Source organism: Atractosteus spatula, chromosome 28 (assembly GCF_055471065.1).
Source record: "Atractosteus spatula isolate fAtrSpa1 chromosome 28, fAtrSpa1.hap1, whole genome shotgun sequence".
Classification (NCBI taxonomy): Eukaryota; Metazoa; Chordata; class Actinopteri; order Semionotiformes; family Lepisosteidae; genus Atractosteus; species Atractosteus spatula.
In genome coordinates, this window is record NC_142733.1 from 9,969,757 (window position 1) to 9,994,745 (window position 24,989).

At 46.6% G+C, this 24,989-nt stretch overlaps 1 protein-coding gene across 1 annotated transcript in view; it reads right to left on the minus strand.

Moving 5' to 3' along the window:
- fcho1 (FCH and mu domain containing endocytic adaptor 1) overlaps positions 1-24,989 on the minus strand; it is a 57,929-nt gene that overhangs the window by 5,057 nt on the left and 27,883 nt on the right. Inside the window, exons 5-23 of the mRNA XM_088907391.1 lie at positions 23,492-23,583; positions 20,620-20,694; positions 19,086-19,227; positions 18,265-18,417; positions 18,067-18,171; positions 14,969-15,067; positions 12,252-12,348; positions 11,620-11,737; positions 11,338-11,362; positions 10,855-10,914; positions 9,097-9,267; positions 8,191-8,215; positions 7,475-7,537; positions 6,457-6,511; positions 5,315-5,394; positions 3,903-4,772; positions 2,857-2,966; positions 900-1,023; positions 5-116 (exon numbers count right to left, since the gene is read on the minus strand). Of these exons, the coding sequence (XP_088763517.1) occupies positions 5-116; positions 900-1,023; positions 2,857-2,966; positions 3,903-4,772; positions 5,315-5,394; positions 6,457-6,511; positions 7,475-7,537; positions 8,191-8,215; positions 9,097-9,267; positions 10,855-10,914; positions 11,338-11,362; positions 11,620-11,737; positions 12,252-12,348; positions 14,969-15,067; positions 18,067-18,171; positions 18,265-18,417; positions 19,086-19,227; positions 20,620-20,694; positions 23,492-23,583 (2,576 nt within the window). The remainder of the gene's footprint in view (positions 1-4; positions 117-899; positions 1,024-2,856; positions 2,967-3,902; positions 4,773-5,314; positions 5,395-6,456; positions 6,512-7,474; positions 7,538-8,190; positions 8,216-9,096; positions 9,268-10,854; positions 10,915-11,337; positions 11,363-11,619; positions 11,738-12,251; positions 12,349-14,968; positions 15,068-18,066; positions 18,172-18,264; positions 18,418-19,085; positions 19,228-20,619; positions 20,695-23,491; positions 23,584-24,989) is intronic.

The following is a 24,989-nucleotide window of genomic DNA, read 5'->3' on the forward strand; positions in this document are numbered from 1 at the left end:
TCACCGGTTGTGCTCTCCTCCTTTGAAGTAGGCATTGATGTACTCGGTGATGGCTGCTGCCACGGGCCAGGCCTCCTGGGTGCTGAGGGAGATGGGGCTGGGGCCGCGTGAGAGACCTGCCCAGGGAAACAGAGGCAGGTCACAGGGGGCCGCTGGGAGCAGCAATTCTGAGATCGAGGAGCTACGGAGAAGGAGTGAGGAGCTGCATGCACCACCCCGCAGGAGTATTCCCCTGCTGCCAGCGGCCCTGACCCGCGCTGCTGAGTTACAAACGGCTACGCTTTTTTTAAAGTGAGCATTTTTAGTCACAGCTTGAACGATCAAACTGCAAACGTTCATGGGTGCAAGAATGTAAGTAATCTTGCTCAAGCTCTGTCATGTTGGCTGGGGGTCGCCGAGGGACAACGATGGTCAAGACTCGCAACATGCAGTACGCCCGATCAGATTCACGTCAGGACTTGTCTCGACTTTGACCCACTCAAGAACATTCAAATTTGTCCTCCTAAAGCAATGCCAGCGTAGCTTTGGCCTCATGCTTTGAGTCCGTGTGCCACTGAAAGCTGAGGTTTTGTCCCAGTTTCTGGTCTTTTGCACAGGAGCAGCTTTTCCTCCAAGAAGTGACAGCACTTCGCTCGGTCCATTTTCCCGAGTCTTGACCCCTGCTTTCCCCCTTTCTGGTTCCTCCTCCCAATTTCTGTGCCTCAATCTGTTACCGCAGAAATTCCTTTCATGTTTTTTTTTTACAGTTTTTTACATTTGTTTTATTAGATTTTATTACAAGACATTACGGATTGGAACAAATAAGGACTTACAACGAAGACACAAGTATTATTCTTGCAGTGGACAATCACGCAAACAGCCCTCAGACGGCCTGGCGGCCTGCGAGGGGCGGGACCTACCTCGGCTGGGGCTGGCGGGGCGGGGGGTGGGGGTGTGCCCCCCCCAGTCGCTGGGGCTCGAAGAGGAGGAGGAGGTCAAGGGGGGGCTGGGCCCCGGGAGTGGAGACGAGCACACGGACCTGGACTGAAACACACAGGCACCCACGTTAGACAGGGGGATCCCAGGGTGGCACCATCAGAAACCAGTACGTCTGAAACCAGCCTCTGCCAGCCTGCTCTGTAACTGTGCACAGTCCCTTCCATCACCCAGCCTGTGTGCGAAGAGGCTGTAAAAAGAGAAGTAAAAACACAAGAGCGCCACGGGCACTGAAGCTACACCGCTCAAACACCACCTGCCAGGCTCCCACAGGCGTTTCCACCTCTCACAGCTTCGCTTCGCCACCTAGATCCTTCTCAACCCGACACCAGGCCGCTGAGTGGGGGCGAAACGGCTCTGCCTCGGAGGCGGTGTTTCAACGGAGCTCCAAGGAGCGGTTCTCCCACGCTGTCCTGTCTGACCTGCTCTCAGAGCTCAGACCCCAGAGGGCTCCCCACCGGCTCGAACCAGCCTGCAGGAGAACGCCCCACTTTCCAGATATGTGCAAACTGAGAAAAGGCAGCTCGAAGACCTGTACTTTCGCCTTTAACTGTGAACAATGAGGCACGATAAGAACAGTTACAACTGAGAAGAGGCCATTTGGCCTGTCTATACCGTTGCGTAATTAGCACCTAATTGATCAAAAGATCTCACCCAGACAGTGATAGAAGCCAGGGCTTCAGAACAGCATGGCTGGGCAGCTTGTTCCAGACTTGGAAATAAGCCTTTGAGGACTCTGAATACTTGTATCAAGTCCCCCATAATCTTCTTTTTTCAAGAAATACAACCCTTCTCTGCTTCAGAACATGGAATTATTTTTCCAAAAGATCAATACCAGATAATTAACTCTTAACAATTATCGTCAGCTACTTTCTTCGTGCCAATTACAAACCTAAATGTCTTGAACCAAGGATGATTTTGAATCCAAAGGGCTGTAACTGGCACATTGTTGGAGATGTAGACCCAAATTTTCAGGGCAGACTGAGCTCCTGAGGTGCGCCCCTTGCTTGACCAAACCCAGTGAGACAGAGGTGTCCATCTTCAAAGAAAAGTCTGCTGGTCTCGACTATGAGACGCGCTAGAATCTCGCATTTTACAGACCAGATCTGCTCAAGCGTTTTATGGACACATTCTCTGTGGTGAGACATGGCAGTGACTTTAACATTGGCAACACTGGGCTAAACAAGTCAGCTCTGACCTTTCACCTCCTCTGGCATTACCTCCTCTCCCTTCTCCTATTCTTCACAATAACTATATTAAAAAAAGACTAAAAAAAAGTTAAAAAGCTAAAAAGTTTCTGCCTTTCAGCATGGATTTAACTCTACTTGTTTATCTCTTCTGGCTGCTGAGCTGCTGATTGGGACTGGGATTTTCCCAGTAGCAGAGTACAGCTGGCAGGTTCATGTGAGCCTCAAGCTGGCCAGGGTGCTCTCGGTGATCAGAGAAACAGCGGCTCCTGTGATTGGTTAGGCACCTGTAGGCTTGCACTGACATCACCGAGAACCACCCCGCTCCTCCAATCAGAGCTCGCTCTCCTGTAGCGCCTGTGGATCTTAGAGAGACCCAGACAGAGACTGGGTGGGACCGGTGGTCATGTCAGAGGGGCGCGTCTAAGGTCTTTGTTCTCCACAGTGCAGCGCAGGAGCTGTAGTCATAAGTGGGGTCTTAAGCCACTGGAATTTTAAGAAATGAAATCTGTACGTTTTAAAAAGGAAATGGGATCTTCTGCAAACCTTGCAGAACAATGAAAATTAATTTGCATACTTTTAAAACCAATTGTTTTGTGATCACCACTGCAGAGTTAAAATCTACAAAGTTGTTGAAAGGAAACTTGGCCGAACTCTGGATCAGGCTGGACGGCACTCCTGAGGCTGGCCTCACCCGCTCACTGCCGGTCAGCCGGCCCCCAGCAGCTCTCCTGGACCGGGAGGGCCGGGGGGGCGCCACCACCAGCACCTCGGAAATGTCCCGTCGGGAAGGCGGCGGCGTTCCTGGGGGACAGAGACAAATACCAACAGATATATCCTGATGCAGGAGACATGATGGCGCAGTGGTAAACATTGCGCCCTGGGCTCAATTCCTGGGGCGCTTTCTGTGTGGTCTGTAGGTTCTCTCCGTGTCTGCATGTGTTTCGACCATGTGCTCCAGTTTCCTCCCACAGTCCAGTCTTGCTGCTAGGGTAACTGGCTTGTGGGAATACTGGCCCTGGTGTGCGTGTGTGCGTGTCTGTGTGTGTGCCCTCTGATGGACAGGTGTCCTGTCCAGCGTGTATCCTATTAGCCTGCAGTTAGAAGATGGCTGGACGGACACTCTAATACGGGCCTTGAACAAGCCCCGTCTGGATCATTTCCTGTGTGCTCCGACAGGTGGTCTTGAAGTCAGAAGAGCGAGTCGGTGAGGATGGGTCTAGGCTGTGACAAGCTACAACACTGTCAGAAGTGACTCAGAGGGAATGCCGCATCCCACAGCTAAAGGTGAAGCCGACAGCTCATCCCCCTGCCTGTGAAACATGGCGCTATTTTATATGAGCGGATTTTGTGGTTAAAATTTAACAAATGTTAAATTACATTAATGTAAAATTGCTAAGACTAAAATTTACAATTTTAACCATGAAAGTTATAATGCAATACCCACATCCTATTAAGGAAATGTTCAGTATATTCCCTTCCCTCAAGTTCTGCAAGCACAACACAACCTGAAGTGAATGAGGTGAAATTCAATAAATTTCCTCGACTGCTGCCAGAGGAGACACTCCTCGCTGCAGTGCGCTACATTCTACAGCCTCCATGTCCCCAGTGCTCCCTCTAGTGGACAGTGGCGTGTACTGCTGCTGGCCAGCAGTGGCGTCTGTATGCACCTGAAGAGCACAGCTCTCATCACACCGCTGTCTGACCAGGACAGCTAGCACGATGTTTTGAAACGGCTACCTGTGCTGCGAGAGGCCTGCCTGTTCAGGTTGTAGCAGGCCTGCTCCTTCTCCGAGAGCCCCGAATCTCCCGCGGAGGGGTAACACAGGTCCTCCTGGGGGCCCGTGTGCCGCGTCAGAGGAAGGCCGTTCCTCCAGGACTCCGGCTCGGGCGTGCGCTTCTTCCTGCCGCCGTCCCTCTCCCGCTCCCGGTCCCGGTCCCTCTCCCGCTCCGCGAAGGGGTTGTGCACCGAGTTCCAGCGCACCAGCTCCTTCCGGCCGGGCCGGGCCGCGGGGCCCGTGGGCTTGCAGGGCTGCTGGCCGGCCAGGGAGGACCGGTGCGTGGGGCTGCCGACCATGGTGATGGAGAAGGGGTCTTCGGGGGAGTCCAGGCTGGGGGCCCCCCGCTCCTTCGGGACCTTGCCCTGAGGCGGGGCGGGGGCCTTGGCATCGCTGGGGGCGTCCGCGCGGCCCTCGAGGGGTCCCCCGTCCCAAGACGGCCGAGGAGGGGGGTCCCAGGGCTCGTCGAGAGTCCTCTCGATGGCCACCAGGAAGGGGTCCTCGGGCGGGATGTGCTTGCAGCCCTGCGGGCCGGCCCACAGAGAGGGCTCCCGCCCCGAGCAGGACGGGTGGCCGAACGCCGGGGCGAAGCTCGGCAGGGGGGGCTCCTCGGGGCTGCGGGAGGGTGCGGGGGGGCGGCCGGGGGAGGGGTCGCGGAAGGCGGCCAGGAAGGGGTCGCCCGCCAGCCCCAGCTCCTTGCTGTGCGACGCCCCCGGCCAGGCCGCCCAGGCGCAGGGCTCCGGGGACGGCCCCAGGGGTGGATGGGAAGGGGAGTCCAGACCAGAGTCCTCCACATTCTCAGGAGAGGAGGAATCGGAGGAAAAGGCAGCATCTGTAGAGGAGGAGAGTCTCATTAGACTACCCCGTAAGGAAATGGGATCTTCTGCAAACCTTGCAAAACAATGAAAATTAATCTCCATACGTTTAAAATCAATTGTTGAGCAAGGGTGAAATAATTTATCCATTAAACAAACTGCATTCAACCAGCGTTCCTCAACCTTTACCTCAACTAATAGCAGGCAAAAGCTCCCTATTTTATTTCTTATTAGTAGGCCGTTCAGGCTACAATAAAGCAATGGCAGAAAGAAATACTGAATTCATCCATTATACAGTAGCTGCAGCTCTCTGGCTCTGTCTGTAAGGTCCTGGCAGGTACTAGTCAGCATTGCTCCCACAACCACTGCATTGAGGAACACAGAGCTGAACAGTTCCTATGCTAACAAATCAAAAGGAACAGGTACTCTCTAGCAACATACTCCAATTTTCAACTCTATACTTTTTGAGATGTTCATTGGAAAAAAAAAGAAATGCTCTCTTTTAAAACAAAAGGGATAAAGGAACCGGGAGTTGTCTGCATTCCAGCACCTTACGTACCTGCAAAGGTGTTGGGTTTGAAAGCAGAGTCTAGGGGTGGACCGAACAGTGTCTCTGAGCCCGGGACTGTAGAACTGATCCTGGAAAACAATATACAGAAGGGAATGTCACAATCTAAATAATATTTAAAGGTCAGAAAATGGCTTTATGCTACTTGGCTGGAGCCCGGGGATGTGGACAAAGCAGTCGGAACCCCCTGTAAACATGAGCCAGAAGGGTTTTACACTGGTGGTGGCGGTGGGATTGGCATGAACAGGAACATGATGAAAGGAGACTGAAACCCTGTATTTACACCCTAGAGAAGGTGATAGATGCACCCAATTTTCTGGCTTTCTCCTCAACATTCATTCTGAACTTTTCATAACTGAATACTTCACACTACCGTTTTACCTTCAGACACAGCATCTCCTAGACTTTGCCGAGTTAGGTCTAACCTAGATCTGAATGAAAACTTAGGAAGGACATGTAGGCTGTTTTCTAAGTCATAAGCTAGCTGTGACTCACACATCTCCAGGCCCTGGAAGATGTAAGAGTCAGTATCAAAAGCACAAGCTGTGCACCACACAGCTACCACTGCCACACTATGGCCACCAGTCACACGCGACAGTACCGCTACACTACTCCACACTCATCTCAAAAAGTTTTGCTAAAATTTCAAATATCTTTAAAAGTTTAAATGCTATTCTGATTAAGCAGCTCATTACATTTTCAGGCAATAATAACCACACAATCATTTCCTTTTAGGCTGGGACTTGGAAATGTTGATTTAGTCTGACGTTTTAGCCAGCGAGCTTTCCACTCAACTCACATCTTCTTGTCATACAGTTGTAATCAGTGGTGGGGTACTGAAAAAACAAACTTTAGATGGTGTCTTGCTTGACAAGCAATGCTGACCCCTGCTCCACCACGCCACCTCCTCCATACTCCATTACCATTATTGTTAGCAATAGTGGTAGGAAACCACTGACAATAGTGGACAGATTTGCTGTTCCTCTGGTGGATATGAGCTAGGAGAATGAAACCATGCAGAACGAGGCTCTAAAATGAGGTTTTTGATTCCAAAGAGGAAAAAGGAATAAAGACCCTTTTTAATATACTAAAATCTGCTGCGCTAGTCTGAAGAATAGAGGCCAGCTGTTTACCTGCTGTGCTCAGGGCTGGATGTAGTACACCTTCGCAATCTGTCTTGTTCATTGTCTAGGACAAAACAAAAAATAGCTTAATTTGAACAGTTTCTTGTCTTTTTCCGCATCAAGTACTGCTCCTGACATTCTAAAAAATGTAGATGAGAAATAACCATAGTAAACTTTCTTGTTATACGACACACAAGTTAGGTCTGCACAGTAAAAAGAGCTCCAAGCTTTCAGCTTTTATTGATCCTCAATGATGGATAAATGATGCACTGGCCACACACTGAAGTAGTATTAATGGACAAAATCGACTTTCATACTTGAGAAAGCTTGCAGAGGCCTTTGCCCTGCTACTGTATTAACCGCCAATGGCTCCATTTTAATAAGGGTTTGAAAATAAGAAAATCATTCATTGCTGTAGGTGGAGTTAGCAACTGACTAAAATAAAAAGGCTAAAAAGGCAGGCTTACTGGCCAAAATCCCATCCTGCCAACCAGAAAAGAAAAAAAGATTAAAACAGGACATCTGTTTGGCTTTATAGGTTATTGTAACCCTTGTAGCCTTTTTGCTTTGCTTTTTGTACTGAGACCCTGGCAGCTTTTGCAGAAATTGCAGGACACCCAGCACAGGCGTCATTACAGCATCACCAAGACCAAAACCAGATGGGCACCCTAAGGTTCCCCCATCAGTGCGAGTCACCTGTACTCAGTGCACCAGCACGGACAGCCAGCGCTCACATAAACAAAGCCTGAATGGCACTTAAGGGCAGAGTGGGCTGAACTGCAGTATATGAGGATGTTACAAACAGTAAAGTCGATTTGTTACCATTATAAAAGTGACTAAGGGGCTGCCTGGGAGCAGCAATACAGCAGTGATGTTGTCTATTGCTTGCAGCTGAAAGCCAAACAGGTAGCAGATAAACACCACTCTTCTCTGGAGTGGAGAAAAATTCCCTCTCTGTGCCGAGAATTGGAAACAGGACACTGCACTATACTGTGCTGTTAGCCGATACCAGTGGTTCCTTGCTTACTCCTCTGGGTGGCGCTGTCCCCTTCTCCTCCAGAGCGCACTCCTGTCACAGAGCTGGAGTTTCCTGTAGTAGGAAACTTAGATGCATTAGAATTGATTACCTGATACTCAACACCTGCTGCTGCACAATGTTTTCTAGACACTCTCTCCCTCCACATCACACTTGCCTTTCCCAGACCTGGGTTGTAAGAAACATCACAAGTAATAAAGCAAAGCCAGAATCACGTCTATCATCCTCTGCCTATGTAGCAGCGTACAACCCAAGATAAGAAACACCAAACATATAACACTGGGACGCCAGTATTCTGGCTACCTTGCGGTTTCTACATTCACCTTAAAATAAAATTGATGTTCTTCCACTCAGCAATGGAAAATATATATTTTTTTAAAAAAGGATCATGTGTGCAACCCCAACAGCTTCATATTCCAACCCACCAATCTTTTTATTGCTGTGCTGGTGTTGTCTAGGGGCCACGCAATTTAATTTCTGACAGACAGCTCTGCAGAGGCTGCCCAGCTGTCAGCGGTATTCACCCGTCTGCAGAATGGATCAGGGCTCAGCATCCTCGAAGTGGTTAGAGCTGCCAATCAAGACGAACTCAAGATTCCACGTGAAGCTCCCAGATTCACATAACTGGCTTGAAACTAAACCCCCCCCCCAACAAATCCACCGGCTTTCAGTTCAGCTGAGATGAAGAAGTAAAGAGCAAAACTTACTTGTGAGATGTCTCTTGACAGACACCTGTAAGTGAAAATGAAAAATCTAAGATTACATCATTATATTTCAGAATATTTCAGTTCTCTTTAACCCTCTGCTGCAGGAGGAGGTCACCCTGCTTCTCCAGACCCACACTCTTACAGGTCATCGCAAAATCATTGGTCTACAGGCTTGAAACATGTGGCATTTTAATCCGTTCAGCAGGTTAATCTGTACAACTAACCCTGAAATGGCCAGGTATGTACAAGAGTTGCGAGGTGTGCAGGTTTTGATTTTATATGTTCGTTAGATCAGAAATCACTGGTAGAAATGAAATTGCTCTGAGTGTGTGTTTCTACACTGATGATTTTAGGCAGGGCTGTCCTGTCCTGTCCTTTTTCAGGGGTCTTCAGAGCAGCTGCACCTGAAGAGCTGGGAGAAGCTGGCCAATTGGTCTAAAGAAGATCAAGCTGACTGAAAACCTGTGGATGTTCCAGCCCGCCGTGGAAACTAAATTTATATAAGTCAGTGCTTACGTTCTCGCTTATTTTCTAACGAGCATCTCCCATTTTCTCATGCTACTGCCCAGCTGGAGGTACAAGCCTGTGGCTTCTGTGTGACCGTCTACATCAGGCCCTGCGTGACGTGCACAACCCGCCGGTACCGAGCAGTCAGAGTTGATTCATTCTTAAGTTACAACATACTGCGCATTGGTTTAAAAACCGAGACAGAGAAGACCGCAGGTGTGGGGCAGCCTGGGAAAGCCAAGCAGGACCTCAGTGCACCTCTGTGCCCATGACTGCAGCACAGGTCTCCTGCTCCGCTGCGTCTCTTCCAACCATGAGCCACCAGTCAGGTATGAGCACCCCGCCCATGACCCTGTAACTCCCTGTCCCTCCACCCCCGCCCGCAGTGGCCCGGCGTACCCCTCTCTGCGGGGGCAGGGTCAGAGCCCCCACAGTGGCCTTGAGCTCCTGCTCGGCCGCCGCAGAGCTGTGCCGGCCGCCGCTGGCCACAGGCCGGATCTGGATGTGGAACTTCTTGGGCTCGTCGTCGTCGAAATCAGAGTCACTGGAGTAGAAGTTGGTCTCTTTCTCATGTGGGGAGGGGGGAGTCAAGGAGGCCGGAGCCAGACAGGAAAAGGGCCTCGCTCTGCACACTGTCACCCCCGACAGGAAGCTATCAGCTTCCTTCACACCACTTATCTCTTGCAGTTTCCTGATGCTAAATCCTTAACTGCTGCCTGTAATGCGAGATGTTCCCGTAAGGAGCTGGTATTTGTCTCCATAGTCAGTTATCAGGTGCACCAGCTAACTGTTCCTAAGATGCAGCGACTTTGCAATAAGTGTCACGAACTGGGAGTTTTTACAGCACAAATACGCCAAGTGCTCAGGTGAAGAATTACTCTCCTAAAACCAGTGCATTACTAACATACTTCCCCCAACTCATTTGCTGTCTTCTGACTTGGAGGAGTGTGAAAAACTCACTTTATCAAGGTAGACGGCTCAGTCACACGACTGCATCATGGGACAACAAAGTTTGCCAGACATACGGAAGGAACAGCGGGAGCTACGCCATTAGTGTGTCACTACGCAAAGGGAGGGCAGTGCGTGTCGTCGGATGTGGGCTACTTGAATGTGGTACTGTTTGCATTTGTACGCAGCTTCATTGTTTTGTGGTCTGAAGGGTAAAAGGTCATGAAGAAAATCACACGCAGCACATCTGACAGGAAATGGAATGGGCAATGCAATAACACAGCAGATGAAATTACATCTTGGATTCAAAGTCTAATTGTTAACTGGGATTGTGCCCCCCCTGACAGCAGCTGCTGCTCTCAATGAGCTTCAGACATCAACAGGGGACTGTTCAAACCATTCGTGTTAATGGCTATTACACTCCTTTACAGTGCCAATTTAGTTAGATTACTTAGGTGTTTCATTTAGTCATTCAAGGAGTTAAACAAGAAAATTAGGTGTGCAAGAGTTACTCCATTACATGGAATACATTTGCCTCTGCTGATATCCGAGCTTCTTTCAAGAAACGGCTGGATAAGATCTGTGAATCAATTAACTACCAACTACAAAACAGACTGGATGGGCAGAATGCTCATTTATAGCACTTATGTTCTTAAGCTCCAATTTATGACAAATATCCTTGTTTCATTTCTAAAAGTTTCTCAAGAAACCTGTGGTTTCAAAGCCATGTGGGCAGGAATATGCGTCCACAGGCTCTTCCCTGAAGCAGGCTAGGTCACTAAGTCACCCCCAGAGCCATCACATTTCATACAAACAATAAGTGATGACAAAACCTTCCTCTGTCTGTGGGATCTCACTGAAAGGCAGAAAATGAGTACTGTTCGGAGGTAATTTGCAAAATGAAAGGGGGTGGATCAAGCAAATCTAATACTACTTCAGTGAAATGGTTGTCAGCTGGTGCAATACTGTGGACCATACAGGCAGCACAGCAAGCTCATTTCCTTCTGTTCCTGCAATGGAGACATTTATCAGCCCATGTGCGTCAGCACATCGTCCATCTGAACCCCATCTGTTGCAGTTCCACTGTGTGCAGAGCGGTGAATGGCTTTAAATTCACTTAGTAGATAAGGCCCCTGTGTGATTCTTTGTGGGTCTTTAAAAGGGAATCTGGCAGAGACTGGGGGGGGTCAGTCGGAACCAGGAAAGGATATCGTTCTGGTTGATGTCCGCACGGATCACAAAGCCCTCTGCGTCCACCTCGGGGGAGTTCTGCAGAGCAAGACACAGCACTGTGAGCAATCTCAGTGTGCAGAGGCAGACATCTGTGAACCCGGGAGTTTTAGAGACTTAGTAATACACTCAAGAGGGTTGCTTTGCTCTAGGAAGCTCCCTGATATCTAGGAAATATGGCACTGCTGGAAGCCTCCCATTTAAAAGTCAAATAGGCTTGTACGCGTCCACCACTGATACTGAAGCTGACACACTCCTGCTTAGCACTTAATTCACAGGAGTGCTGAAAAAATATCATGCTGCTCTGTAGTTTTACTTTAACACTGTGTAGTAATGCAATGTTTTTAATGATTTAAGGCTTGGGTCTGAAATGAGAGTCCTGGCACGAAAAAACCTGCAGTTCTCAACAGATACAGTGTTAAAGATGTGTGTGGCTGTAATATATTTCACACAGGTACTTACTGGTGCTTCAGTAACAGCAGAATCCCTGTAAAAAAAAACAAACATAGTGAGTGAAATTAAGACGTGATCGTATATACATTTTCAAAATCTCTTTACTACAGAAACACTTCCATCGACGTGTACTATTTTAATTCAGCAAGTGTTCACTAAATAAAATGCATGAGATCTAGTCAGTCGGTGTGCTGCTATATCACAACCCTCTTCTGTGCCTGATGCTGGTAAATCCAGAGAGCGTATGCATGGAGACCAGAGCCCCGCAGCGATGGACAGCGCTGCTCTTACGTGGAGTCGGGCTCCTTCTCCCTCTTTCCCAGCCCCGGGATGCGGAAGGCCTTGTTGCGGATCTTCTTCCCCACCTCCAGCACGGCGGCGGAGCTGTACTCCTCGAAGCCCACAGACGCTGAGGGAGAGCAAAAGCCGTAAGCAAAACAGGAAACCGGAGACAGACCTCCCCACCTGTCTTCGCCAGCCCACACCCCTGTGTTCCTCTTTGTGGGGAGTCCCCCCCCGGCGCTCACCTGCTGTTCTCTACTCTGCAGAAATGAAACTCGACTCGGTGTGAACGAAGACCCCCAGAGAAACAGGCTTGGACGTTTTATGTTTAAAGGAAGATGCTATTTTGATGTACATAAAAAAGCAAGCACAGTTTAGAATAGCCAGTCAAACCTAGTCTTTGGAAGGTGGAATCAGAGTGCCCAGCAAAAAACCCACACAGACACATAAATGACATTCAAACTTCACACAGACAGGCACTAAAACTGGAATTGAATCCAGAACTCAGAGGCTGTAGTGCTCACCACTGTGCCCTGTGCTGTTAGTGTCAAATACTATTAACTAGAAAGAAATGGCTTTATAGTCACCCAAACGGGAAAAAACCTTCTCCCAACCAGTCAGGCAAGCAGAACTGGGGGTACCTGGCCTCTCCTTGCCTGTCCCTTTCTGCTCAGCGAATTTCTGGATGAGATTCTCAATCCCAATGTTTTCCACATTCTGTTTGAATTCCTCATGAACCTAAACACAACGGAAATTGAGAATGAAGAGTAAGAGCTGAGGATGTGAGGAAATTCGCACTCATTATTTAAAACAAGTGTAAAACCCACAGCACGGCTCTTAAAAACACCAACGTGCAAAACAGCTGTTTGGAATAAACTGCTAAATGAAACGGCATTTGAAGATCTAGTTAATGGATTGCGCCAAGAGACCAGCATCTTGTAATGCACATGGTTTTTACTATGAATCACTCAGCATTATCAAGATAACACGCCCACTGTGGCTATCCAGGATTTTAAATCGCCCCTTTTATTTTCAAACATTACTGTTTTAGCTGTATAGATATGTTCAAAAACAGACTTCTTTTGATACCTTAAAAACAACAAGTAGGCTGTCTGATGATCTGATTCAAAAGAAAAAAACGAAGTATTGTCAGAGCATTCCAGCCCTCACGGCATAACATTTTTTCATTGGGTCCTGCTCCTGCATTGATGCCCAACCCTTTCCTCCATTCATCAGCCAGGAACTCAGCTTTTTCATTAGCCGACTTTCTCAATCTATCCTGGAAGCCGGGCAAGGTAACCCGACTAAATGTGATGCAGGTCCCAACTGACTTGAGGCAGCAGTGTGGTGCAGAGGTCAGGGCTCAGGATTCCAGCCTGGAAGGCTGTGGGTTCAAATCCCAGGTGTGATGCAGCCGCTGCTCCCTTGATCAAGGGCATCTTTGCTTACAGTACGTGTCCTGCTATAAAAACTGGTCACCAGATTGGCACTGTAAATAGCAATCTATTCCTAATGCTAGGGATCTTCTTTTGTTAAAGCTTAGGTTCACATGAACACATAGGAGGGATCTAACCTCAGCGCTGTCCATGAGAGAGAAATGTGCAGAATATTCTCACAGAGGAGTCCCTCACTGTAGGGGGAGCCACGTCCTCCCTGGTCTCCATCTGCTCCCATTTGTATGTGAACCAAACTCTGCTTCATTGTAAATCTTTTAGTATAGAGAATTATGGAAAAAAACCCTAACTTTATAAGCACCTTTGTATGTATCCGAGATTAGCAACTAATACTCTGCCTTATGGCTAAATTCCCACAGATCTGGAATAGCCAACTGGCACTGAACTGGGTGCTGGTTTCACAAATTGGTATGAGCTGTCCTCTGACAGGCAGTTACAAAGTGCCCGATTCTCACAAATCCAGCACTGCCCATCCAGATCAGTCAGCAAAACTTAGGCTTTCTTACATTAGGTAGTCCAGACCTATTCCTAATTGGGGTCTGTGCCACTGCCGGTGTACGGCCTCAGTGATTGGATAAGAAGAAAAAACTAAGTAAACATCGGGCATGTGAAGTGCTAATGAACAATACTGTTATCGTTCAAGACTCGGCACAAGCTACTTGTCAGGAACCTGTGGAGCACCCACATGAATTATATGGCTTTTTCTGCCTTGTGAAAACGTAAGTGGAGAATCTGAGAAACACCAGCATGAATTGCCGAGGAAGCTGGCAGGGCCCTGGCGTCAGGGTGGCAGAAGCATGAGCGGTGAAAGCCGCAAGAGGAGGCGTGTCCAGAGCCCATGTGATGGCAGCCCGCGCATCGTCACAATCACGCCCTGAGCCACAGGCCCTCACCCAGACCTCAACACTGCCCGTTTCCATTTCGTCTGTTTTCTAAAACCTCACCGCATCACCCAGGGACAAAGATAGCTCTGCTCCTTGTTTGCTTTTAGTTGAGAATGTTTGAGCACAGAACGAGTGGGTACCAGTCGCTCTCTTCTACCACAGAAGGAGCTTGACTCGTGGTTCAGGAAGCTACGCCAAGCGGACAGTCCCCAGACTTGGCAGTGTGGCATTCTGGGGATTTTCTGAAACGCAGGATATGTCGGTGTTTCTTGAACAGCAGCTTGGGACAGCATCTGGGTCTTGTTTCAGGCCACATTTCCCCTTTAAATGGAGAACTGTTCTGCCCTTCAAAGACAGAACAGCTCCAACAGCTGTCCCATCAGCAGTGACTTTCTCAAGGCTCTGCGCCACAGATGTTCTCATCTCTGTGCAAAGAAGTGTGCTCAATCTGGAGACGGTGATAAATGTATTAAAATAATTTAAAAAACAAAACTGTATGTGCTGAGGAAACCGGGAAAAATGCACATAAACAGCACTTGTAAAATTAAATTAGATCTGGTCCACACAGGCCTGATATTGCATTCCATCTCCAGTCTGAGGTAGTTCTAGGGAACTACCATAGACAACCAGCCAGCTACTTCTCGCAATCACAATCAAAATAGTTTTTTAGCTTCTTATAGTTCCCCCTGCCCTGGCACAAACACAATGACAGACTTCCATCTTACAGAAACAAGGGGCTTCCCATCAGTTAGCTGGACAGTGAATAAAGATCCTTTCACCAGAACCCAGTTTGAGTTTTTGTTATAATATATCTACACGTTTGTGCCGTGAATTTTTCATTTCGACCGCCATCATTGGTTCTTTTGCCAAAAATGTTTTTTATGGATAAAATTAAGTTTAGCTCATGTGAAAGCGTTGTAGGGTTTGCTCAATTCTTTAGTACGCAGTGGATACCCCCGTCCACAAGGGGGCAGACCTGAGCCGGGGCAGGGGAAAGGGCCGATGGGAGCCGAAGGGTACCTGTCCCACTTGCACATGGGTATCCTCTATGGAGTGGGAATAGGACTTGATCAGCAGCTTCATCTGCCGCAGGTGGGCCTCCTCGATGCTCTGGAACTTCTGCACACACATCAGCAAAAACACAAACACCAACTACATCAGAGCTCCCCAACCCTGTGCTCAGAGCCACCGGCAGGGGGCGCTCTTCTCCCTAGACTCCAGGTCCGCAAGGCCTCCTCCTGCTGTCTCACTCGCACACATCACTGGCCGACTGCGCGACACATCCGGCTGTCTCCCTTCTATGGTCAATTAGAGGTGCAATTACCCATAAAGCACAGAGTGCATTGCTTTGCAATTCACTGCAGTTGACACCACTTACCAAGCAAGAGCTTCAAGACTAAGAGAAGATTCTCTCAAACTCTGATTAATGCAGCCCACCTCAGCACCAGCAGGAGTGATGTGTCAGTACTGACATGGCTCTGTTGTGGTACAATACTGAGATAGTTCATAGCTATCAGTTATCGGTATAGCTATGCAGGCAGGATGGGTAATTACTGTGAGCCAGCAACAGAGCTGCGGTGTGTCAAGTTCCAGCAGGTGAAACGCCATTCTGACATGGAGTCTAAGGAGAACACAGTCCCCGTCTTTGTTTCAACACCTTCGAAGAAAAAAAATCCATGACTTTTCTTTTGCAAGATTTAACAGATCCAGACAAGGCCAGGTGCTTAACCAGCGCTCTGCAGGTTGTAGGGATTCTCCTCCACAGCAGTTAAGGGCTCTCAATAGCCCCCTTCATATCCACGTTCCACTCAACCCCAGTTCGTCAAGCCTGGGAGTGGAAGGCTCAGCTGTCCCTTTCCCAGCCTGGCACCTCCGAAATCCACCCAGCTGGTGGATCTGGAGACCGGGAGGGGCTCCTCATGGTAAAGCAATTCTTATGCAGAATCCCACAATACCTTGCAACAGCGTCTGCACCCAGCACCAGGTCTAGCTTCCAGAAGGCATGAATGCTTTCAAATGTGTTTGTTAACTCCACTGTTTTAATGATTCCCACACAGAATTGTGAGGACACATTGAATAAACGCTGTGACTCTAAGAGTCAAAGCTGTCCCCAAAAACTGAACAGAAGCATTTCGATTTCACAGTTTTCATTTTTACTCACTGCTGACATTCAAAATTTATGTTAGTCATGGGACAAGGGCATTTTCTTCTATCTGTGTGATATTGACAGAATAAGGTCCCTTTTTTATCTAAAGCTGCAAATTGATACATCCTTTTATTAAACAAATAAATATTAAACTACTGTAAAATATTACCCACTGGGGTTTCTACATTTGATAAACCGGCTTCAGCCTGTCCTGAATTCTGTAGCTCATGTGCAAATAAAACTCCTCCGCACCCACATGTAACTCTGTCCTCTGTTAAATGCTTTGGCTGCCTGTAAAATTCAGAAGGGATTAAGAGGTTCACCTACTTACTTATATGACACTGAATATTCCAGCTCCAGATTACATTTAGGATTTATTGCATGAACAATGAATAGTCCAACTCAATCTGGAATTTGCTGACCCCTGTCCTATTCTGTCCAAGTACATCTTTACTGTTCTTTTTACTACAGATTTTAATGTATAATATAATGTATAACATTGGTTTACCTTTTGTCTTATTTGATCTATTTCCTACGTGATTTATTTTTCACTTGTGTTCTGTCTCATCTATGGCCTATTGTACAGTGCTATGAGTCTTCTGAACAGCACTAAGGATAAACAGAATTTCAATGATAATATTAATGAATGAAGTCCCTGATTATCAAGTTACCTTAGGCTTTATCAAGCGCAGAGGTGCAAACACAGGTGTAGGAAATGTAGGAACATAAACATTTGATGTCCTGGTGGTGCATCTGTACCACTGCAGCCCATGTCAAAAACAAAATTTTTACCACTAATGGATTTAAAATCTCATAATAGCTAAGAGTAGTATTCATTCACTTTGCCAGATGGTTTCTAGGGAAACAACACGAGTAACCATGGAGACGCCTACATTCTGCATCATCACGTATTAACCCGAAATTAGTTCAGATTCGCTGATGTCACGGAGGCTGTTCCTCCAAATTCCCCCAGCTTGCTGAACCGAAAGGCTGAAACAAAAATGGGGACTGTTCATGGCCTCTTCATAGCTTGCAACAGAACTTCAACACCCCAACAACCATCAAAGCCATTTCCTCAAAAATGTGCTGCAAAACAAGACATGCACAAACTTGAAACATGGACTGCAGAGTATATACAGTAAATACCAGAGAAATGAGTGATTTAGTGAATAGATAATGTCATCAGTGCCTTATGCACCTAATGCACGTAATGTATGCCTGCATTTTTTATACAGTGACTGGAAAAAGTAGCACCCTCTCCCAGTGCTCCATTCTGTTGGGTTATAATTGGTGTATGCAGACTTTTTAAATTGGTACTTTAGTTGTATTTTTCTTTTAAGTGATTGCTGACGTATAAGTTTCACCCATAAAACTGTTGAGTTGGAGCACTAAAGTTCTCATTAAAGGTATTCACTCGAAAAATGTATATGTATATATCATTCCTTAAGTACTGCATATTCCAGCTGGTGAAGCAATTTCTCACTTCTCCTGATCTGCTGTGTAGTGGAGCTGCTGGCACAAACTGGTGGGTGGTGTACTGTACTTCCAGGGCGCTGTATGCATGTACAGTCTGATCCAAAAACTGTGAGAAATTCGAAGGGACTGAAAAGGCATTAAAAGAAGGTCAGGATGTCATCAGCTTGTTTCATATAGTGTCATATAGGAATCCCAATGTGATACCATTCAGGTAATTAATTACCTAAAGCAATAAGTAAAGAACACTCTTATCCCCCAAATACCTATTTCTCATGATTTACCTGCAAGAGAATGATCTCTCCTAGTTGTAAATCTTGTAGGACATCCCTGTCAATAGTGTTTATTAGCCAATTTTTCAAAGTTTCAACCAATGTCTGTGATGTTGTGAAGTAAAATCTTGGTTAACAGTGAAAAGCTTGAGACTTAAACCCTGCCGTAAACCGAGGTGACTTCCTCCTCTCCCAGAACCCTCCTCTCTGCAGACCCCGCCCCTCACCTGTGCCGATTCGCTCATCTTCTGCTGGAAGTCACCGCCCACCCGGTTGTACTTCTCCACGCAGGTGCTGAAGGACTCGGCGGCTTTCTTCGACTTGGACTCTGCCTGCAGTCCCCGGGAACAGAAAGCAGAAAGGAAGTCAGCCCTCGCCCTGGCCCTCGCCCTCGCCCTCGCCTGTCCCCAGGGAGAAAACCTCACCTTCTCCAGCTCCTTCTGCGGCGCCCCCTCTCGGCGCAGGCGCTCCAGCTCCAGGCACTTGCTGTGGTAGTTCTCCTTCGATTTCTGCAGGTGGCTGCTGGACACCTGCAGGTTCTGCACGGCCTCCAGCGTCCCCGTCACCTCCTCCTTCGTCTGAGAGGCAAGAGACAGTCCCCCCATGAACATGTGTGCTCAAGAGTGAAGATATTCAGCACTTTAATCCATCTCTGGACAACTTTTCATTTAAACTTGGCAGTTTCTACTGTATGCTGTACATCTCAAAATTATTTTTTGGAATTTGGAATCACTACTAATTTCCCTATATTTGGAAGTCCAAACTGGAATACTTTAGGACACGGCGCCTTGCAGTAGACTGGGGAAGTCTCTCATTGGTACCATGACTAGGATGACTCCAGGAAGCCCCAATGGTGTTCAGGCAAAACTGTGTCCTACAGCTTTGGGAGCCCTAGTCGTTACCAGCCAATGACAACCAAGACTCAAAGCAACAACATCTATAGACTATTACTGCTGGTTCACTGGGAAGCCCCTCTTCTCATATTTCTTGTTGCTTTTCCTGTTTCAATCTCCCTCGCTGAGTCAGTGCACCTTAGGTTAGGCTTGCTTAGGTTTACTTGCACATGCACAGCCAAAAGAGAGGAGATAAATATATAACTAAAACAGAAAAACAGCACAGGATACCATGTAGATAAACAGAATTCTGCAGCTAGAAAGTGAGGCAATCCCACAGCAAAGTCTGCAGGAAATCTGGACTGGTTCAAAAACAAAACTGACAGCTGGGGACTCCAAGCAGCCAGACGTACCTTGCGGTGAATTTTGACCTGTTCCTCCCCGTACTTGTTGATGTCGCGGATGAGATCATTCATCTTTCTCATCAGCTCCAGGTGGCACAGGGCCAGCTTGTCACAGGACACCCGGAACACATCCCACATGGGAGCGAAGGTGCTGTCGGGGAAGGGGAAGAGGGAGAAGAGAGTAGCACACTGGGTCAGCGAGTCTCAGTCCTGGTCCTGAAGTCCTCCTTGTTTGCTGGTTTTCACTACAGCCAAGTAACCACAGGCTAATTTATTTAAATTTGCTTTCTGCTGTTAAAAAAAATTGTAATTATAGTATAGTACTGTAGTATCAACCATGTGCTAACGAGTGCTCTGGGGCTGCCCCCATTCATTTGTGCATGTTGAAGCCTAACCAATTGGAATAACACACAAGACAAAACAGACACCCTGTGGGCGTGTCAGATACATGACCACTCCCATTGTAGGAGTGTCAGAATACAGTGTCACTCCCACGTGTTCAATACAGGGTCACGCCTACCTGTGTCTGTTCATCAATTAATGTTCTATTAAGAGCTGGTGAGTCCAAAATAAGAGGAACTCCTTTATTAGGAAGCTGAGGAGAGACTATGTACAGTTCTGTCTTTTGACGTATTTGGAAATAAAGCACTTCAGCTTATTTTTTAAACCAAGGACTGGGTATGGAAACAATCGAATCTAGCAAGCAGATCAGACACAGGCACGGTGATTAGCCCTGGTGATTAAGGGCTTGGCTGGAACTAAAACAGCAGACAAAGGGTCACCCTGGACCAGGGCTGAGAGCCACTGCCCTGGTGTGAGAGGAGGCACTGCCACTTAATCAAACAGCACAGACTACACAGGGAACATCCTCACAGCTCCCAAAGAGGTCTGAGAGCAGGAAATGAGCTGGCGTGTAGAGGCACTGAAAACTGGGGCAAGTCAGAGGAGAGACCTACATTTAATTAAACTACAGCATGATATACTGCACACACATTCAAGGATCCTGTTAAGTCTGTCGCTACTGTACAGAATGCTGGTAATAAACGCTTCTTTTTACATTATATACATACTGCCCAGGCTTTACAGAGTAAACAGACCAGGCTAACCACTATATTTCACACACCGAAAGCAGTATGTTCTTTTTTTAGCATGTTTTTGGACCTTTCATGGCATATGCTCCAAATGTGGTATCGTTAGGAATTATTTATAATCTTGGCTCACAGCAGAGACTCCTGCCCCAGGGCTGGCAGGGTGAGGAAGGGCAGAGGCAGAGGAAGGTGCTAGCCTGCAGGCACGTGGGAAATCACAGGAGCTGCTGTTTTGCCCAAGAGCCTTGAAAGCCTGGCTGTCTAATCCTAACCCGGCCCCTAGGGGGTGCTCTTTCACCACACACCAGTCACAGTCAGCCAGTGACAGGGTGCAGGGCTGAACTCACAAGCCTTTCAGGTTGTGAACCCCCCAGTGAAGAAGTGTGTTTTATTAGCTGGCATTGTGTCGTTCAGTAGACGTCCAAGCGGAAGTTTGAGCTGACAGCCCTACTCACCCCAGCTGGCTGCTGTTGCTCGCCATCTTGGCCAATTTATTCATGGACTTTGAATAAGTCTCCTCAATGGCCGCCCTGCAGAAAATACAAACAACCAATCAGAGCGCATCAGCTCCTTCATTTTGGCCAATCACAGCACTTCAGGTTATTCTGTCATCCTGACACGTCAATAAAGGCAATAAGAATGTGTCATTACATGTACTGTACCCAAGGAAACCAGAAGAACTGGGTTTAACAAAAAAAACAGGACAGAACCGTCTCAGATTCCAAAGAAATGCCTTCAGAATAATTAAGGGAAGGACAACTTCAACAGCTGGTCAGCAATGAAAAATGTCTCTTGGTACATCTTGTATTAAAAATGGAACACCTTGGACATTTTGAGCTGGATGTATGTCTAAATAATGTATCACCCAATTTCAGAACTTATAAAACTTTAATACCTATCCTGCTATCCTTGAACCTCTTTAGAACAGAGGGAGAAATATATTTTTTTCATCTGCATGGATGTATGGTTTTTTTTGTCAAGACAGGAACAGTTTTTCTGCAGCTACCGACAGAGCTAAAGGAATGTTAACAGAACCGCAGGTTACCAAGCGTAAGGTGGTCAGCACCTCTTTAAACACTTGAAGGCTAATACCTCACTCTCCGCTTTGAAGTTGGGAATAAGTGTCCCTTTACTTCTGTATTCCAATCCCAGACTTTAGCCTGTGAATTCCTCAGCGGAATAGAGATGTTGGAACACTGACATAAATATCCTAGTAGAAAGACATAATTTTTAAGTGCAAAAATAGACCCAATATTCTTTTTTACATCTCCATCTCCCTTTTTTTCCCTCCAGGTTTTAGTTAAACTAACTTAATTAATGCAATTAATTTCACATCTTCCCAGTTAATTACTTAAGACACCCATAAAGCTGGAGAATTGCAAGACCTCAGGGAATGCAGTGGAATTATTTTGAGATTTGTTTTGAAATTCTTTAGGCAACAGTATCTTCAGAGAAACTAATTAGGCTCCTTCCAAACCCAACCAGATGAAGCTACTGCTGGAAGTAATCAGGCAGACTACACAGGCCGTGAGCCTTTAATTACAAGCTGGAGGAAAGCCAGGCAAATTCAGCTGCTCACAGGTAATATAGAACTGTTGACTGGCCTTTAATTAAAATGTAAAGAAAGCTGGAAACTGGGTCACTAACTTAGGAATCTTTCAAAATCCTGTAATAACTGAATAGTCAGGTAAGAACAAAAGAAACCTTGGTTAAAGAGTTACCAGCGATCAAATATGCAAGTTGTTTAAAGATTGAAGAATTCTGAATTTAAACAGCCTTTTACATTCATCTTGAACAAGTGGGCTTTTTTGCTTTCTGTTAAACCAGATACGGTTGAAGTTGATACTTTAGTTACAAGGATTTGCCTCCTACAGTTTCTAAGCAAAGATCTTGATATTTTGTGTTTTCAAAATGAATATACTGGTGTAAGGGATTTTATAAATTATACCTACTATTCCCTGGGTAATCATGACTCATGAGAAAAAACACACCTTTAACGCAATTAACAGCTGGAAAGCAGTTTTAATCAGAATTTAAAGTGTAATCAATTCAAGAGCTCTTCGGATAAAACACTGGTGGAGGTAATTTAAAATGTTTTTTATACTAGTTGAGAACTGGCTTTATTTACTCCAAACAGCCCTTTGCTCAAAATGTTTACAGTATATGAGAATAAAATGTTCATACTTGTGCTTTCAAACTTCTACATCAACCTACAGAGATTTTTTAGTAAACTGTTACTGTCAAATAAATATTTCCAGACAACAAATGCTCGTTTCTAAAAAACTCCCGACTGTTAAACTTTCTCTCAGTTCTCTTTTTGGGAGAGGAAATATTTTAAACACTCATATTTTAACACACAGCTCAGACTGACAAACAGCAGTAACGGTTAAATATCACAAAACACTTTTTGTTGATGCAAAGGGTCCACAGTAATTAATGGTCTTCACAGGCAAACAGAACACAAACCACTAGATCTATAGTTAAGGCCCCCAGAGGGATTTCCTCCCACAGACCCAAGACATACTGGTAGGTTAACTGGATCATGGTAAAACCGGTCCTGGTGTGAGTGTATGTCTGTGTGCCCTGCGAGGGACTGGCATCCCATCCAGGGTGTACCCTGCCTTGCTCCCACTGCTTGCCAGGATCGGCTTCGGCTCCCCCACAACCCTGTACTGGATAAATCAGCTAGAAAATGGATGGATGAGTAAACGGAGGCTTCCAGTGGGATCCTGGCCTTCAATGACACTCTGTGGCGAGAACGGGCACTCATTAGAGAGAAGTACGTCCCAGTATGAAAACGCACCATACACGTCTTGGCACTGCATGTTCAAACTGAGGACCTTCAACAGAGAAACACTTCTTCATTTTCGTTCCCTGAGATTTTGACCCGCAGCCTGAATGAATACGTCTAATTTTGTTGGGGGATTTTGGTTTACGCAAATAAGGGGGATTTGAAAACAAGCAGGCGCAGCTCAAACAGAAGTCCCTGTCTCGCCTGTTGAACAATTAGAGAAGGGAAGAACAGCCTTTGAGCAGACTGTGGCTTTGAGTGCTGGACATTCTTTCAGCTCAGACCAGCACTGGCTTGTCGAGAAAGGAGCACAGATGTTATCGGTCCTCTAGCTTTTCAGTATCAAGAGGCTACAGCAGCAACAGAAGATTCCCAAACAAAGTGTGACCCGACTCACAGTTCAGCTGCATTCTGAATTCTGATTCTGCCACCCTACACACACGCGCACTCTCTCGTGCCAAAAAGACTCCCTCGTTTCTCTCCGTCACCTCTCCCACGCTCATTCTGCCACCTCGGTTACACAGCCGGCCTCTTACCTCTCGCGGACGAACTCCGCCAGCTCCTTGGTGGCGATCTGCCCATGTTTCATGTTGTGGTAGAGAACATCAAAGCCGGCATTCTTATCCCCCTGAAAGATAACACGCACGTGAGCCGTTGCTGGAAGATCATGGAGAAGGGGCAGAAGCCAGTGTTTGTGTTGTGTAAACCTGACCTGGGTTCATTCCTCATCCAGCATGAGTGCATTTTAAACAGCCACCTGTTTTATGTGATATTTCAGAAATAACTGAAAGGTGGGGATAACATGATCAGAAACAGGCATTGTGCCCTGTAATGGCCTTTTTCATCTCAATTTAAAACTAATTTCAAACCTAAACGCTGTGACTTCTTGCATCCTCTACAATGCTGTGACACGCCAAGCCTTATTTTCAGAAAGGGCCAAGGCAGACAAGAGAGGGTTTGTAGCAAAGAGACTTTGAGGACATGAATTTAGTATCGGACAGATTCAGCTTTTTATAGCTCATTATGAAACTGTATTGGAACGGTTCTTTTCCTACCACTCCATGCTACTGGAAATACAGGAAATGAGGAAAAGCTCCCATTTATCTGTAACTTACTAGCTAATTCCTCAGAGATGGATTTCAACACTTTCAATCATATGGCAACTCCTTGCGGAGGCTGATGTATCTCAACTCTTTTCAGCTTTCGGGGAATCCCAAAATAAAAAGGAGTACAATGAGACAACCGACTGAAATTCCCTGTTATACTCGCAGATGAAACATCACCAGCCAGTTTTCATACCGTTTACAGCAGAGGTCTTGTCCGAAATTTATCCAGCATGCTTTTAACTCTCAAGTAATTGTGGAGGTGTACATTGAACCATATCTCTCAGAAACATTGCTTGAATGAACTTGTAATGGTCAACAGGCAGCATGGTGGCACGCTTTGAGAACTGATAGGATTAACAACAGAAATAACTATACATGGAGTAACACAACTGAATTTCCCACACAACTCGTTTGGATGGGGAGGACTCGGGTGGGAAACTGATTTGTGAAATTAACTTTTAATTCCATTACCATCTACTGCCCAGAGTACAAAAAAAGAAGGCCATTAAAAATAAATCTATACATAAAGAGAGTGGTCACTAAAGCCAGAAATGACAGTGCAACCTATTTAGAAGACAATCTAAAACGGACAAGCTAATCACAGGGCTTGTCGTCACTCTGAACCCGACCTCTTGATACACTGTACTGGTTTTATCATCACCCTGAGCCTGGCCTTGTGTCACTCTGCACTGTGAATAAACACTGACCTTCTGAACTTCCTCTCGAGTCATCTGTGAAGTCTGAAGAGAAGAAGCGTTCTTACTTCCTAATTGTGGAAACACTGTTTATTTCAGACTGGGACAGAAATGATGCCTAGTGTAACGTTGTGATGTCACCCGGGGGATTTTATGAAAGGGCACTGGAAAAAAAAGCAGTGACTGTTCTCCAGTGACTCATCCAGCAAAAGCCCCCGTCTGGAGTTCCAGAC